The sequence below is a fragment of the Arachis hypogaea genome, chromosome 5, assembly GCF_003086295.3.
Source record: "Arachis hypogaea cultivar Tifrunner chromosome 5, arahy.Tifrunner.gnm2.J5K5, whole genome shotgun sequence".
Lineage (NCBI taxonomy): Eukaryota > Viridiplantae > Streptophyta > Magnoliopsida > Fabales > Fabaceae > Arachis > Arachis hypogaea.
Genome location: NC_092040.1, coordinates 89958126 through 89972999, shown reverse-complemented (window position 1 = coordinate 89972999; position 14874 = coordinate 89958126). Strand labels below are relative to the sequence as shown.

At 25.4% G+C, this 14874-nt stretch overlaps 1 protein-coding gene and 1 long non-coding RNA gene across 6 annotated transcripts; one reads left to right on the top strand and one right to left on the bottom strand.

Moving 5' to 3' along the window:
- Nucleotides 1-7556: 7556 nt before the first annotated feature.
- LOC112801798 (uncharacterized) lies at nt 7557-10442 on the bottom strand. 5 transcript variants are annotated; one of them, XR_011882231.1, is made up of 5 exons: nt 9972-10232; nt 9775-9866; nt 9472-9674; nt 8348-8497; nt 7557-8105 (listed from the first exon to the last, which is right to left on the bottom strand). It is a non-coding gene; the product is annotated as an uncharacterized lncRNA (long non-coding RNA). The 5 variants fall into 5 exon arrangements; XR_011882230.1 differs by having other exon boundaries at nt 8348-8457; nt 9972-10145; XR_011882229.1 differs by lacking the exon at nt 7557-8105 and having other exon boundaries at nt 8160-8457; nt 9972-10145.
- A 2047-nt stretch (nt 10443-12489) lies between these two features.
- On the top strand, nt 12490-13205 carry LOC140173229 (uncharacterized). The gene is made up of 2 exons (XM_072196014.1): nt 12490-13142; nt 13196-13205. The coding sequence occupies exons 1-2, from the start codon at nt 12490-12492 to the stop codon at nt 13203-13205; spliced, it is 663 nt and encodes a 220-aa protein (XP_072052115.1).
- The last annotated feature ends 1669 nt before the right edge of the window (nt 13206-14874 follow it).

Genomic DNA, 14874 nt, shown 5'->3' with positions numbered 1-14874 from the left:
ACGTTCATAGTGGTAAATTGATATTGCAATAATTAATTTCTATAATTATTTTTGTACTACTAAAGGCTATATATAGTATTTCTTTGTGGTTAATGAGTCTAAATATAAGAATCAAAGCATTCTTTTTTTCTAATATGTTATTCTTCTTTGATTGGGTAATTGTTTCTAAGAAGCTTTGTATGTCAAGTTCAAGTCACATCCCCTCTACGTTTTCTACGTTTGTCCGAAAATATTCGAAGTGAAGCATATAATGAGATTGAATTTCCTCAATTTAGGTTCAGTTTTGAAAAATTCGTGCCAACCTTGAAGATGCAATTCAAAGATTGGTACTATGTTTAAATTTTCTTCTCTTAAGCTTTTTGTATTTAAAATAATTTTATAATATATTGTGATTTTTTTTAGAAATTACCGGCCTTTTGGTGCATTAATGTAATGTCATTGAGGAGAACAAAAGTCAATTTAAGTTGACAATTTAAAAGAAAAAAAGATAGTCTGAATTTGGACGGATTTTAAGTATTCGATCTTATGATGTTATTTCAGTTGGTTGTTACGAGAATGACTCTAATCTATACGTATCTAAGGATTAGAGTATATTAAATATTATTTAAATAATTTAGTTCTAATATCGGTAATTGATTAAATTAGTTTTAGAAAAATTTAAATTGTTGTCTCAATTTATATATTATGACTATTTTTTTATATGTTATTTTTAAACTTTTTAATATGATTTTTTTATTTTTAATTTTTTTTTAGATATATGTATCACTTTGTTTTTGTATTTCATATTAGTAATGTAATTATTAAGAGAAATATAATTCATCAATAAATTAGAATGATTAAAAATTTAATTATATTGTGTGGACACATTATTGATTAATTAAGATTAAGGCGTGAAAAAGGAAAAAGAGTTACAATACGTGGTTTTGTTTTCTTGCTAATATATAAAAATATGTGAAAAAAAAATTAAAATATCACCATTTAAAAAAATTGTTAATCATGCATATGAAAAGAGATGAAAAAATATGCATGAATATAAAAAATAATCATATGTATATATAAAAAAATAATCATAACAAAAAAATAATTAATATATGTGATTTAAATTTTATATGTACAATTAATATATATATATATATATAAACAAATATTTAGAATTATTTAACAAAATTAATATATATATATATATAGATAAATAAAAAATTATTATAATTTATGAAAATTATACGATGACATTAAAGAATAAAAAAATTATTGAATGATTGTAGGTTAAAAAAACATTAATTATGATGAAAAAATAATTCATATATGCGATTTAAATATATTTACGTACAATTAATATAATTCAAATTAATTTCAATAAAATAATTTAAAATTATAATTTTAATCTTATCACGTACATAGTACAAATTATTAAACAATATATTATCATGTACATGGCACGGATTATTAAACAATTTCTCATGTGTTTATTTTTTCCAAAATAAAATACTATTTTTACTTATAATTATTATTCTTTATCAATTCTTTCATTTAAACACTAATATTATTTATTAATTTTTTATTTTTATCTCTCACCTTTATTAAAAATTTCTTTTCAATATTTTAGGTATTAATTGTTGTTATTTAATTAACTTATTTTAGGTATTTACTTATTACAATTTTAGGTATTAATTATACCTCAATTACAATATTAAGACTTTGAACATAATTTTAATTTAATTTTAGACAATATCAAAAATAAATATATATATATATATATATATATAATATTTCAAGCATTAATTATTATTATTTATTAACTTATTTTAGGTATTTAATTATTAAAATATTAGATATTAATTATATTCCATTTACCATATTAAGACTTTAGACATAATTTTAATTTAATTTTGGACAATGTCAAAAGTAAATATATATAAAATATTAAATTAAAAGAGTAGATTTTAATTTTACATAAAATAATATAATAGATATAGAGTATAAATAAATTTACTTGATAAATATAATTATTTATAGTGTGATATTTTATTACGATAACATATTTTTATATATTGAGTCCCTATATAGCAATAATTAATATATATATATATATATATATTAGTTTATTATTTTTCTATCACATGACATATTTATTATTATATTTTAAATTTAGAGTTTTTTTATTTAACATTGTACTGAAAGAATGGCAAGCAAAAATAAATAAAAAAACATGGGAACATTCCAAACATAATTACCAATACTATTTTTTTCTTTAATTTTCAGATATATTATTTATTTTATTATTTAGAGTGATAACTAAATTTATTATAACTATAGTAAAATTATCTTTAAACTATTAGTATTATTAGTAAATTTTTAAAATTATTGACATATTATTAGTATATATAATAAGCAATAATAAATTTTCTTTCATGTATATTTACCATTTAAAAAATTTATAATTTTTACATAGTCATTATTCTATTTTTTTTTCCATACCTAATGACTATTGACTACGATCCTATCAATAGTATCACCTATATAGATTATACAAAGAAAAAGTATGAAAAATAAAGACAAGAATTATAACACTATAGAAAGTCCCATTCAAGTTTGACAATAGCAAGACAGTTTATATAGAAATAGTTCTAATAGATTATCAGACTAGTTGATTCATTTGCTAAATTTTTTCAAGTAATGCTAAGTTCAATTTATAAATAGAGTTTAATTTTGATGCACTAATAGTGTAAAGCATTTTACACGGTCATGCAATCACATCCGTTCTTTTGGATGACTATTCACGCAGTCAATGTGAAAGGTATTTATTTTTATTGATGTGTCATTACGTAATTGGATGCACGTGTAAAACTATTTACACTGTCAATACATCAAAATTAAATTCTTATAAATATTTGTAGTTCATATTTTAAGTTAGTTTTATAAATACACCATTTCATAAGTCAAAGACAATTCTTTTTAATAGTTTTGTAAATGCTAATAGCTTTTACATTTAATTTATTTTGCAATACGATAAAATTTATTGTTCAATTAAGAATTATTTGACAAAAATATTTGAGAATAAATTGGTAGAAAGAAAGGTCTATGTCTTCTCAAATTTTGAGATTGAGAAATCAAGCGAAATATATCTTCTGACTGTACACACGTGCAAAATATGTTTTAACATGGAGTTACGTATGGTACATACGGTCGATGATCGTAAAATTCCGAATAATCATTTTAATTTGCTTGCCCAGGCTGATATATTGAAACAAACAAATGAACGATTCTACTTATTTGGTACGTAATTAATTTATATTAACCTACACAAAATTATTTTCCTTTTGATTTTAAGTTTTGCGAAAAAAATTGTATAATAGCATCATTTTATCGATAACAAAAATTTTAAAAATATTTGAAATTGTATTGTGACTTTTTTAAAGGTATGTCATTTTATTAATATACTATTGTTAGTTTTATTATCTAAGATAAAATACAGTAAATTCTCTTTATTTTATACACGTACGAAGTTATAATTTCTTATATTATTCATTTATTTGTCCTTAATTTGGTACTTTTAATTCATTTTTTTTGTTCAATTAGATGTTATTGGATTCTTGACTAAAAAAAAAAACTTATATCGTGGTCAAAAATAGAGAAAAGTGATCAGTACATTGTGATTGATCTTCATGATTTGCAGTATGTAAAATTTTAATATGAATACTTCTTTTGATAATAATTATGTGTTGTGATACAAATTTTTTTCTTTATGTATTACTACTTACTCTCTGAATTCTCGCTTTCATTCAAAAATGAGAAAAAAATAGGATGTGCACTATGAGATCAATTTACAATCCAATTACTTGATTATCTATGTGATTACCAAGCAACTGAATACATAATTTATTCTCTAATTTATAAAATTTAACAAAGACATTAGTAAACATATTGGTTTCGCATTTATTTATATATTTTATTTATTCATGTTATATTTGTAATTATATTATATTTATTTTTATTAATATATTTTTTTAAAAAATACTGTTAGTGTTAGCACATGGTGTATTGAATAAATTAAATGATAGAAACAGGTCACTATTTTCTTTTTCAGTCAAAATTTAGTAAAATATTGTAATTTTGACTTGCAATATCAATATATTAATAGTAAAATAGAAAAAATGTAATATTATATAAAAAAATTTAAATCATAATTGTAATTTATGATTAAAATCATAATTTAAATATTTTAAACGGGATAATTTCATTTAGATAACTCATAATTTAAACATAATTTTTATACATTTAATAACTACATTCGAATTAATACATTTAATATTATATTTAAAAAAACACGAATAATACACATTATATTATTTATTTATTAATTAAATTATTACAATTCAAATTAATTTTAATAGAATAATTTAAAATTTTAATTTTAATTTTATCACGTGCATGACATGAGTTATTACACTTGTTTTAATAATAATGAAGGGACTATAATTTTGTGTTTCGAAATTAAAATTTTAATTCCAAACTTCCAATATTTCACCACTAAACACAATATTAAATCTTAGTCTTTTTATTTCAATTTCAATATCTAAAAACAAACACTATTTATAACACTTAATTGAATAATATCTTGTTTACTTATTACCACTCATTTATTTTAGGAAACATAATATATAGACATAAATATTATGTCTAAGGATGCAATCTAACTAAATGCAGCCTAAGTTAACAGTTAACACGCATATTCATTTTTTTTGGACAGACACACATACTCATTTGAAAGAAGTAGAGTGATATTTGAGGTAGGGGTGGCAAATGGAACTAAACCCGTCAGGTTGGCCTGCTTAATTCGTAAAAAAAGGTAGGACGGGCTGAAAAATTGAGACCCTAAAGAGCAAAAGTCTGCCTAACCTGTACCGCTTAAACAGCAGACTTTGGCGGGGCGGGACAGACTTTTCCATCGGGCTTTAGTTGCAAGGGGTTTTTTTGTAATTTCTTTGCTAAAATCCAACTTCCTCCAACCCAACTTACAAGAATATAAAGATGAAAATTGAGTATTTTGGATTATGTTTATGTTGCTTTAAAGATAATATTTATAATTATATTTTAGATTATGTTTATTTTGTTTTGGAGACAATATTTATAATTATGTTTTAGATAAAAATTTAGTTTATAATTATATTTATTAGATGTTTATAATTACAAAGACTTTAATATTTGTGAATATAAAAAATATAATTTTATATATTTTTAGAAATTATAAATTTATTAATATAGTTGTAAAATTATATCATATTATTTTAATAGTTAACAATAATTAAAAAAAATTGGAGCTGATAAACGAACTTTTTTCCCATGACACAGTTGCTCGAAAGTTTTAATCACCTTAATTAAATCCTGTCTTTGTACCTTAACTTATACAGGTAATAATATGTTACATATTATTTGGTATATCTAAGTAGTTATTTCCCATAGCGGAGATGTAAAAAATCATATTAAGGTTTATTGTCAAATAATTAGTGGATGAATAATAGTAGATTATATTATTTTGGGAAAGTATTTTCATTATAATTATATCAAATCAATATTTAATTATGATAAAATATGTTAATTATAATTATATCATAGAATTATAATAATTACGATATTTATGTTATATATTTTACTCATTTATGTACGTAAATAATTAGAAATCAATCAAATCAAATTATCACGGTAAATAATATGTTGTATATTATTACGAGAAATAATCCGTAGATAAAATTGAAATTACACCCGTGTTATATAATTATAATTGATTAATTGGTATAAAATGAAATTATACACGTGTCATGAGTAATAATCTAAATAATTATATATTAACAAAATATAATTTGAAATAATTTATTAAGAATTATCTTAACAAAAATAAGTATTTAATAATTGATTTAAAAATCAATTCAAAAAATAATTTTTAATAATAGCATTATTAACTGAGTAAATAATATATTTTCAAATTATTACTTGAAATATAAATAATATATGGAAATCAATTGAATAAATCAATGATTTTGCACCTTAATAATTTGACAATTATTACTCAATTAACCAGTTAATTGAATTAGTAATAACAATTTCCAATTTCAAATTTTGTATATTAAGTAATTATTAAAAACTGGGTAATAACGATTTACACGGAAAAATCATTGATAAATTCAATTAACCATAAAGAAGATAATATACTAACAGTTTTAGTATATTATTTATGGCAAGGAAAATTATTTCCTCAAATTAAATTTTATATAATTATAGTAAGTCTCTATAATTAAAGCATTATAAAATTGCTTCATATATAGCAATAATATTATACGTATTTATATATCTCTTCTTTTATCTTTTTTTTGTTAAATATTGGCATATAATTAATGTAAAAAATATATAATATTAAACTATTTTGTTATGCATATATATGAATTTATATAATAACCCGTATAATTTATACGTATGGCATAATACATATGTCAAAAAAAATTCCATAATTTTTTAAAACCATTGTTTTGTTATATGAAATTGAAATTGAAATTAAATAATTTCTATTTATATAATTTTTTTCTATTAGTTTCAAGTATCTCCATTAAAAAATCATATCGTTTGTAATTAGTGTGTGTATATATATATATATAAAAGTCGTAATAGTCAATTGTTTCAATTATTTTTCATCTACAAAATTCGTACCTTATTCGTATTTCTTTTTCTCTTTATTATTTTCCATACCTAATGGCTACAAGCTATGATTCTATCAACAGTATTACCTATAGTAGATTATGTAATGAAAAGGTTTGGAAAATAAAGGCAAGGATTATAAGGTTATGGAAAGTTCCATCCAAATTTGACAAGAGTAAGACAGCTTATCTAACAATGGTTCTCATGGATGATAAGGTAGGTTGATTATTCTACATGATTTCTTCGAGTGATGCTAGGTCCAATTTATATATATTTACTGTTCACATTTTAACTTTATTTCGTGAGTAAACTCTTGGAGGAATCAACCACAGTGTGGACTTTTCCTGCTGTCACTTTCTTTCTTGGAGGAATTAAGTAAACTCTTGCATACGATCAAATAATTGGTGCTGTTAGCGGTAAGATGAGTAGACTTTTCTTCTTATACGGTCAAGGTGGTTGTGGAAAAACATTCTTATGGTCAACTATATCATGCTCAATTAGGTCTAAAAGAGGTATAATTTTAAATGTTGCTTCGAATGGGATTGCTGCACTTTTGTTGCCTAATGGAAGAACTGCACATTCAAGGTTTAAAATTCCTTTGGCCATAAATGATGATTCTTTGTGTAGCATTAAACAGGGAAGTCCTTTTACAAGGTTAATATCCAAGGCCAAATTAATCATATGGGATGAAGCTCCAATGATAATAAGTAAGTATTGTTACGAAGCTTTAGACATATGCCTCAGAGACATCTTAAGGTGCTCAGATTCGTATAATGCTCATTTGCCATTTGGAGGTAAAGTTGTTGTTCTCAGAGGAGATTTTAGACAAATTTTACCTGTGATTCCCAGAGGCTCAAGGCAAGATATAATTCAATCTTCTATTAATTCTTCATATTTATGGCATAACTGTAAGGTTTTAAAGCTTACAAAAAACATGAGATTGTCACTAGGTGAAAACAACAACATACAAAAACTCAGAAATTTTGCAGAATGGCTACTCAAAATTGGTGATGGTTTGGCTGGTGATACAACAGATAGTGAATCGATCGTTCATATACCATCTGACATTTTGATTAAGAACTCTGAGACAGCTTTGGATGACCTCATTGATTTCGTGTATCCAGATATGTTATCCAATTTATCCGTTGAAAATTATTTCAAGGATAGAGCAATTCTTGCACCAATTTTGGATTGTGTCACTGATGTCAACAACAAGATAACTGCAGGGTTACTTGGACAAGAAAGAGTCTACTTAAGTTCAGACTCTCTGTGTGCTGAAGAGGAAAATATGGAATTTGAGTTAGATGCTTTCTCGCCGGAGATTCTAAATGGAATAAATTGTTCAGGTCTACCACCACACAAGTTGGTTCTGAAGGTTGGCGCTCCTGTTATGTTGCTGCGGAATATAGACCAAACTAATGGTTTGTGCAATGGAACGAGGATGCAAGTTAGAAGAATGGGAAATCATGTGATAGAATGCAAGACTTTAACTGGTAACAAAGCTGGAAGTATTGTTCTTATCCCAAGACTGAATCTAATTCCAAATAATGAAACATTGCCAGTCAGGTTTCAAAGAAGACAATTCCCAATTATCATGTCATTTGCAATGACAATAAATAAGTCCTAGGGACAAACTCTATCGAAAGTTGGAATTTACCTTCCAAGGCCAGTTTTCACCCATGGTCAATTGTATGTTGTGTTATCAAGGGTAACGAGTAAAGATGGTCTGTGAGTGCTGTTGCAAAATCATGGACACTTGGAAGATAACTGCACGATGAATGTGGTGTATAGAGAAGTTTTTGAGAGCCTATAATAAAAAGGTAATAACAAAATGTCTTACTAAATCTATTTATTTATTAAAATTTATTACTATCACTTAAAAAAATTTAGAAATTCTAGGAACTAATAGATGAATTCTTATTGTACATTAATAGTTTGAGAATATTAAAATTATCATAAAAATTTGTATAATTTTATTCTCTTGACAAACAATTTTATAATTACGTTAATCATATAATTTTATATACAAACATTGATACAATGTTGTTTCATGTATATATTTTGCAGGTATCAAAGGATAGCATTGAATTGTTATTCAGTAGGTTTAAATTATTTATTGTTTATTACAAAACTTTCTGCATTAGGATTCTGTATTAATTTGTTCTTCATTTTGAGCTGATTTTGATATTTTCTTACTTCATAGTAAACCAACATATAGAACTTTGTTGGTAGATTTAAGTATTACTAGATTATTTATGATCATATTGAGTATATATGCCTGATTTATTGAAAAAAGTAGATTAAATAACTATTTTATAGTTAATACAATTAACACTATATTAAGAAAAGAAAAACAACGCATACAAGTTATTCTTTTATTAATTAAATTATTATAATTAAAATAAAATTTAACATAACAACTTAAAATTATAATTTCAATCTTATCATGTGCATGACACGGGTGATTAAACTTGTAAAGATGAAAATTGAGTATTTTGGATTATGTTTATGTTGCTTTAAAGATAATATTTATAATTATATTTAGATTATGTTTATTTTGTTTTGGAGACAATATTTATAATTATGTTTTAGATAAAAATTTAGTTTATAATTATATTTATTAGATGTTTATAATTACAAAGACTTTAATATTTGTGAATATAAAAAATATAATTTTATATATTTTTAGAAATTATAAATTTATTAATATAGTTGTAAAATTATATCATATTATTTTAATAGTTAACAATAATTAAAAAAAATTGGAGCTGATAAACGAACTTTTTTCCCATGACACAGTTGCTCGAATTTGCGCCGTTCCTTTGAATGGAGATGGAATTGACAAGATCACTTGGGCCTGGAATAGAAATGGAAAATATGATGTGGCATCTGGATATCAAATTGCTTATGCTTTCTCTCATGTTCCAATAGAGCAATTTCCACAGGCAATGCAAAACCCAGCAATTTGGCGAAGACTATGGAGTCTGAAAATGCCACACAAGATTCAATTAGTTTTTTGGAAGTCTATCCATGAAAAACTTTCTGTTCTTAAATTGTTACATCAACGATTTCCAACACCTTTACCTATTTGTCCAAGATGCGGTGTGGAAGAAGAAACCATTTGTCACTGTCTCCTACGTTGCACGACTGCGAAAGAAATTTTGGGATTTGTCTACCTTAGCAGCGATAGCATTGAACCAACCCATGAGTACATTTGAAGAGTGGTGGAAACAATTGATGATTTCAAATGGAATCAGAAGAGAAGGCAACCGAAAACTGACCTTGTGTGCTATTCTATGCTGGAGTCTATAGAAATCAAGGAATCAAGAGGTATTTGAGGGAACGAAGACAGCGCCGCGAGAGACACTTAACCTTGCAATGAAGCTGCAGCAAGAGCTTTGGCCCAACTAGAATGCCTATCGTTATCTTCTTTATCCTTATTAAATGAATTTTATGTTTTTTTCTCTTAAGTAATTTTCTTTCTTTTCAATAGTCCAGGGCTATGTCTTTTGGGAGAACTCCACCTCTTAAATTTTTGTCCCAATTTGAACCATGTTTTTCTTATTCTTATATGAAGTACAATAACAATACCTTTGATAAAAAAAAAAAAAAATTGGCGAGATCAGCCCATCAATTTATTAACTCATAAGTAAGCAGAGCAGTCTGAAATTTTAAAACTCTCACTAAACAAGACGAGGAACCAACTCACCAAAAGACAAACTTCTAACAAGACTGCACGAGACGAAGCGAACTACTTTGCTTGCCATCCCTAATTTGAGGTGAACAAAAATAGTCTGAACATAATTATCGGCTGAAGTGACGACATCAGCAAATTAATTATCATGGAGTGCTTGCCCGCAAATCTATGGCGACTAACTAATCAAATCAAAATAATGCTTTAGTTTATCTTCCACGAAACCTTTTTTAATTGAAAAAAAGGGATCAATTGCATAAAGTCTACACAACTGCCCTATAATAAGCGAGCTTAATTAAATATATAGTAAGGTATTGTAGGACAGAATGTGAGTTTAAAACTTAGTTAGCTCAATTATATTGGATGGTTTTTTAAATAATGAGTTTAAAAATTAGTTATTTTGCTGGTATGTGATTGTTAGTGCGCAAAACTCTTTTAAACATACATAAAAATTATATTATTATTATTATTATTATTATTATTGTAGAAATTTGCATAAGATCATGAACGAATTCGAGACAAAGTAACCAAAGGAATACTTATATATATATAACGAATTATTCAACCCTAAGAAATCCCATTATTGATTTGATACCTTTTCTTTATTCTATTAATTTAATGAAATGGAACACTTTGTAATCTGATGATATGCATGCTTTCATTAATTATTGATTCGGATAATATAAAGCATGAAATACATTTATGCCTTGAAAATTATGTTGGTGTAATAATTAATTAATTATCATGTTAATAATTTACATTATGCCAACCATCAAGAATATGCGCATTTTCAGAGAGATGAAATAAGTAAACATTTTTGTTTCCAGCACTAAGCATTGACATTCCTTGCTTCCCGCGAAGGCACCACATCTAAACATAACTATTTCTTTACAACTCAGACCTATTGGAATCAATTTTCATACACATAAAGCATAAACTTATTATATATTCACTGTTTTAATTTTTCGTATATTATTTTTACATCTATAAACACAGTGGCGGATCTACGGGGGGACCTAAGATGGCCATGGTGCCCCCAAATTTTTTTTAAAAAAATAGTAAATAGTAATAATTAATAATATTAAATTTTTTTATATATAATATTAAAAAAAATATAACTTACAAAATTTTATAAATTAAAAAAACTAAAAACTGCATTATGTATTAGATATTTGAATTATTGTTGCTCTTGTTAACAAATAGCCCATTCTAATAATTAATAAAAATGGTTCTATTATACTAGCCCAAGCCCATACTATTAATTAAAGTAACCCTAGTACATTTTTCAAATATTTGTTTCAAACTATCATAGGCATAGCGCCACTTTTCTCTCTCTTTTAGTGATTCCCAAACTTTTGGTCTTCTACTCTTCTCATTCTAATTTTCTTTCCATACCAAAACAAGACATATGAAGAAAAACCATTGAAGAGAAGTGAACAACAAAATATTAACCATTGAATGCACAACAAAGATTCAAAGAGGTATATTTCAATTTTTTTTAAGTTAATGACAATGTCAAGTATTATTTACATTATTTATTTAAAATAATTAATTTATTTTTTTTTATAATGGACAGTGTTCAAAGATTGAAGTGAGGACAAAACTCAATAGAATTATTTTTTTGTGAGACTTGGAACAAAAAATAATTAGGTAAATCAATAACTTTATTTTTGGTTATTATATATTTGTGTTTCTAAAATTATTTGTTATTGCTCAATAGGTTTAATATTTTTTTTTAAGAAAATAATATATATGCAATTATTTTTGTTTTTTTTTGTTAGATAGTTCAAGTTAAGTTAAAAATGTCAAAGATGAAAACAATTCACTCATTTTTCAAGAGAAAAGAGAGAATATATGATGAACAAAATTCAGCTTCAGATTCTTTGAGTAATGTTCAAAATATTATTGAACAACCTGTGACACAACTTGTTGAGCAAGATATTCAACCCCCTGCTTCCAAAATAGCAAGGACTGAAATAGATCAAGTTAATATTGATACATTGATGCGTGATCCCGGAAAGCGTCTGCAAATTTGGAATTATCCTATCAATCAACAAGATGAAATCCGTAGAGCATACATAAAGTTTGGACCATATCAATTTATTATGGATGAGTACCCTCTTTCTGGTCTAGAAAGTCATCCTCGTCGTTTCAAAGCTCATTGGTTTAAGAGTTTTTCTTGGCTAGAATATTCGCCAGAAGTGGATGCTGCATTTTGTCTTCCATGCTATTTATTTTCTAGAAAATCAAGTCCATTCACTTCAGTTCTGGAAGATTTGGCTACTAATGGATCTACATATTCTCAACGTGGTGATGCTACTTATGCTCTTAAATCTTTATTATCATTTGATTTTGTTTTCATTTTGCATATGATGAAAGAAATCATGGGAATCACTGATAAACTTTGTCAAGCATTGCAACAAAAATCTCAAGACATTTTGAATGCTATGCATCTGGTTTCTAGTACAAAGTCATTGATTCAACAGTTAAGAGATAGTAGTTGGGGAGCACTTTTGGAGAAAGTTAGTTCTTTCTGCAATGATCATGCTATTCAGATACCTGATATGGGTGCTTCTTTTAGTGACATAATTCGGTCTCGTCGTAAAAAGGATGTTGTCACTGTTGAACACCACTATCGTGTTGACATTTTTACTAGCGTGATAGATTTTCAATTGAAAGAGCTAAATAGTAGATTTAGTGAGCAAGCAACCGAGCTCCTCATACTGAGTACATCTCTAGATCCTAAAGATGCTTTCAAGTTATTCAGTGTTTGCAACATATGCAATCTTATAAAGAATTTCTATTCTTTAGATTTTTCTGAGCAAGAAAAGATTCAATTGGATTATGAGTTACAACATTATGAACTTGATGTGGTTAAAGCTCCAAATTTTCAGAATTTGTCTACTCTTGCTGAATTGTGTCAAAAATTGACAGAGACAGGAAAATCAAATATATATCCTTTAATTGATAGATTAATTCGTCTTGTTTTGACTCTTCCTGTGACAACAGCAACAACTGAACGGGCCTTTTCAGCTATGAAGATTATTAAAACAAGGCTTCGAAACAAGATGGAAGATGAATTTTTAGCAGATTGTATGATTGTATATATTGAAAAGGAAATTGCTTCAAAATTCACTTCAGAGATGATAATTGATGATTTTAGTTCCATGAAGCATCGTCGAGCAAGTTTAAAAATATCAAAATCTTAAAGTATGTAGTTGAACATTGACTTTTATATAATATAATTACTTTTTTGATATATATGCTACAAATCATATTTTGTTAATTTTTTGTTATATTTTATATTTAATTGGCCCCCTCTTATGAAATTTCTGGTTCCGCCACTGTATAAACATAACTACATATATATTTGACTCTTTCCATTAGTACTATATTGTAAGTTATTTTAATTAATCAATTAACATGAATTTAATATTTAAAAAAAGTCAGATACTTTAAATTAGTTAAATTAGTTAGTTTGTTAGTTAGATAATAATATATCACATAAATTATTTTATAAAATATTATCTAATCGACAAAATAAAAAATAATTTCATTTAGTGTTATATATTATAGAGACTAAAATGAAAGATCTGATTTTTCAAAAACTGAATTAATTCTTTCATAGATCGTATTTCACTATATTAACCTTATTTTTCAATGAGTAAATTGATAATTAAGTTTTTGAAGTTTTTGAATTTGGATTAATTAATCTTTAAAAAAAATATTAATTTGATTTTCCACAATAGTAAATATGGACACGTAATGTCTTTCTATTAATTTAGGAAAAGTATAGTACTAATATACCATCTGACAACTTATTACCAATAATAATTAATTATTATATTTTAAACACATGTATAAAGAAACACATTTATAAAGGCACTTCTATTAGATACCGTTATAAAAAAGACATTTTTATTAGAGACAGACATAAAGACATTTCTATTAAACGCAGTTATAAACAAGAGTTGGCAGAAGTCATCAGAAATGTTGTTGGTAACATAGCGGAATTGATTAATTTATCAGGTAAAATTTAATATGTACCATTACCTATTATGACGTATTTTTTTTATGAAAGATCGTCACACAAATAACAACTTTTGGAGTGAAACTTTTACCTGTTTTAGTAGGATCGGATTTATAATAAATAGAGAGTTGATAAACAATGTTATATGAAAATTCAAAAGATAATAGATGTTTCACTGTTTAAAATTATATCATTTTTATGCTCACATAACAGCAACGAACACACACAACTGTAAATAAAAAAATATATGGACAACTCAATTTTGTTTTGTAATATCTATTGATAAAAGGATATACATGTCCATTGTTTGTTATCGAAGAGAACCTAATTGGTGTTTTTTTTATTCAAGGACTGATTAATCCGATGTCAAAATTCTTGAGAATCTAATTATCACTTTACTCTTCTTTAATTGTTAGTTATACGTATATAATATGGATGACAAATGACATGTAAGGTACGA

Coding starts and splice junctions, on each gene's coding strand:
- LOC140173229 (XM_072196014.1), top strand. CDS start 12,490: ATGGATGAGTACCCTCTTTCTGGTCTAGAAAGTCATCCTCGTCGTTTC.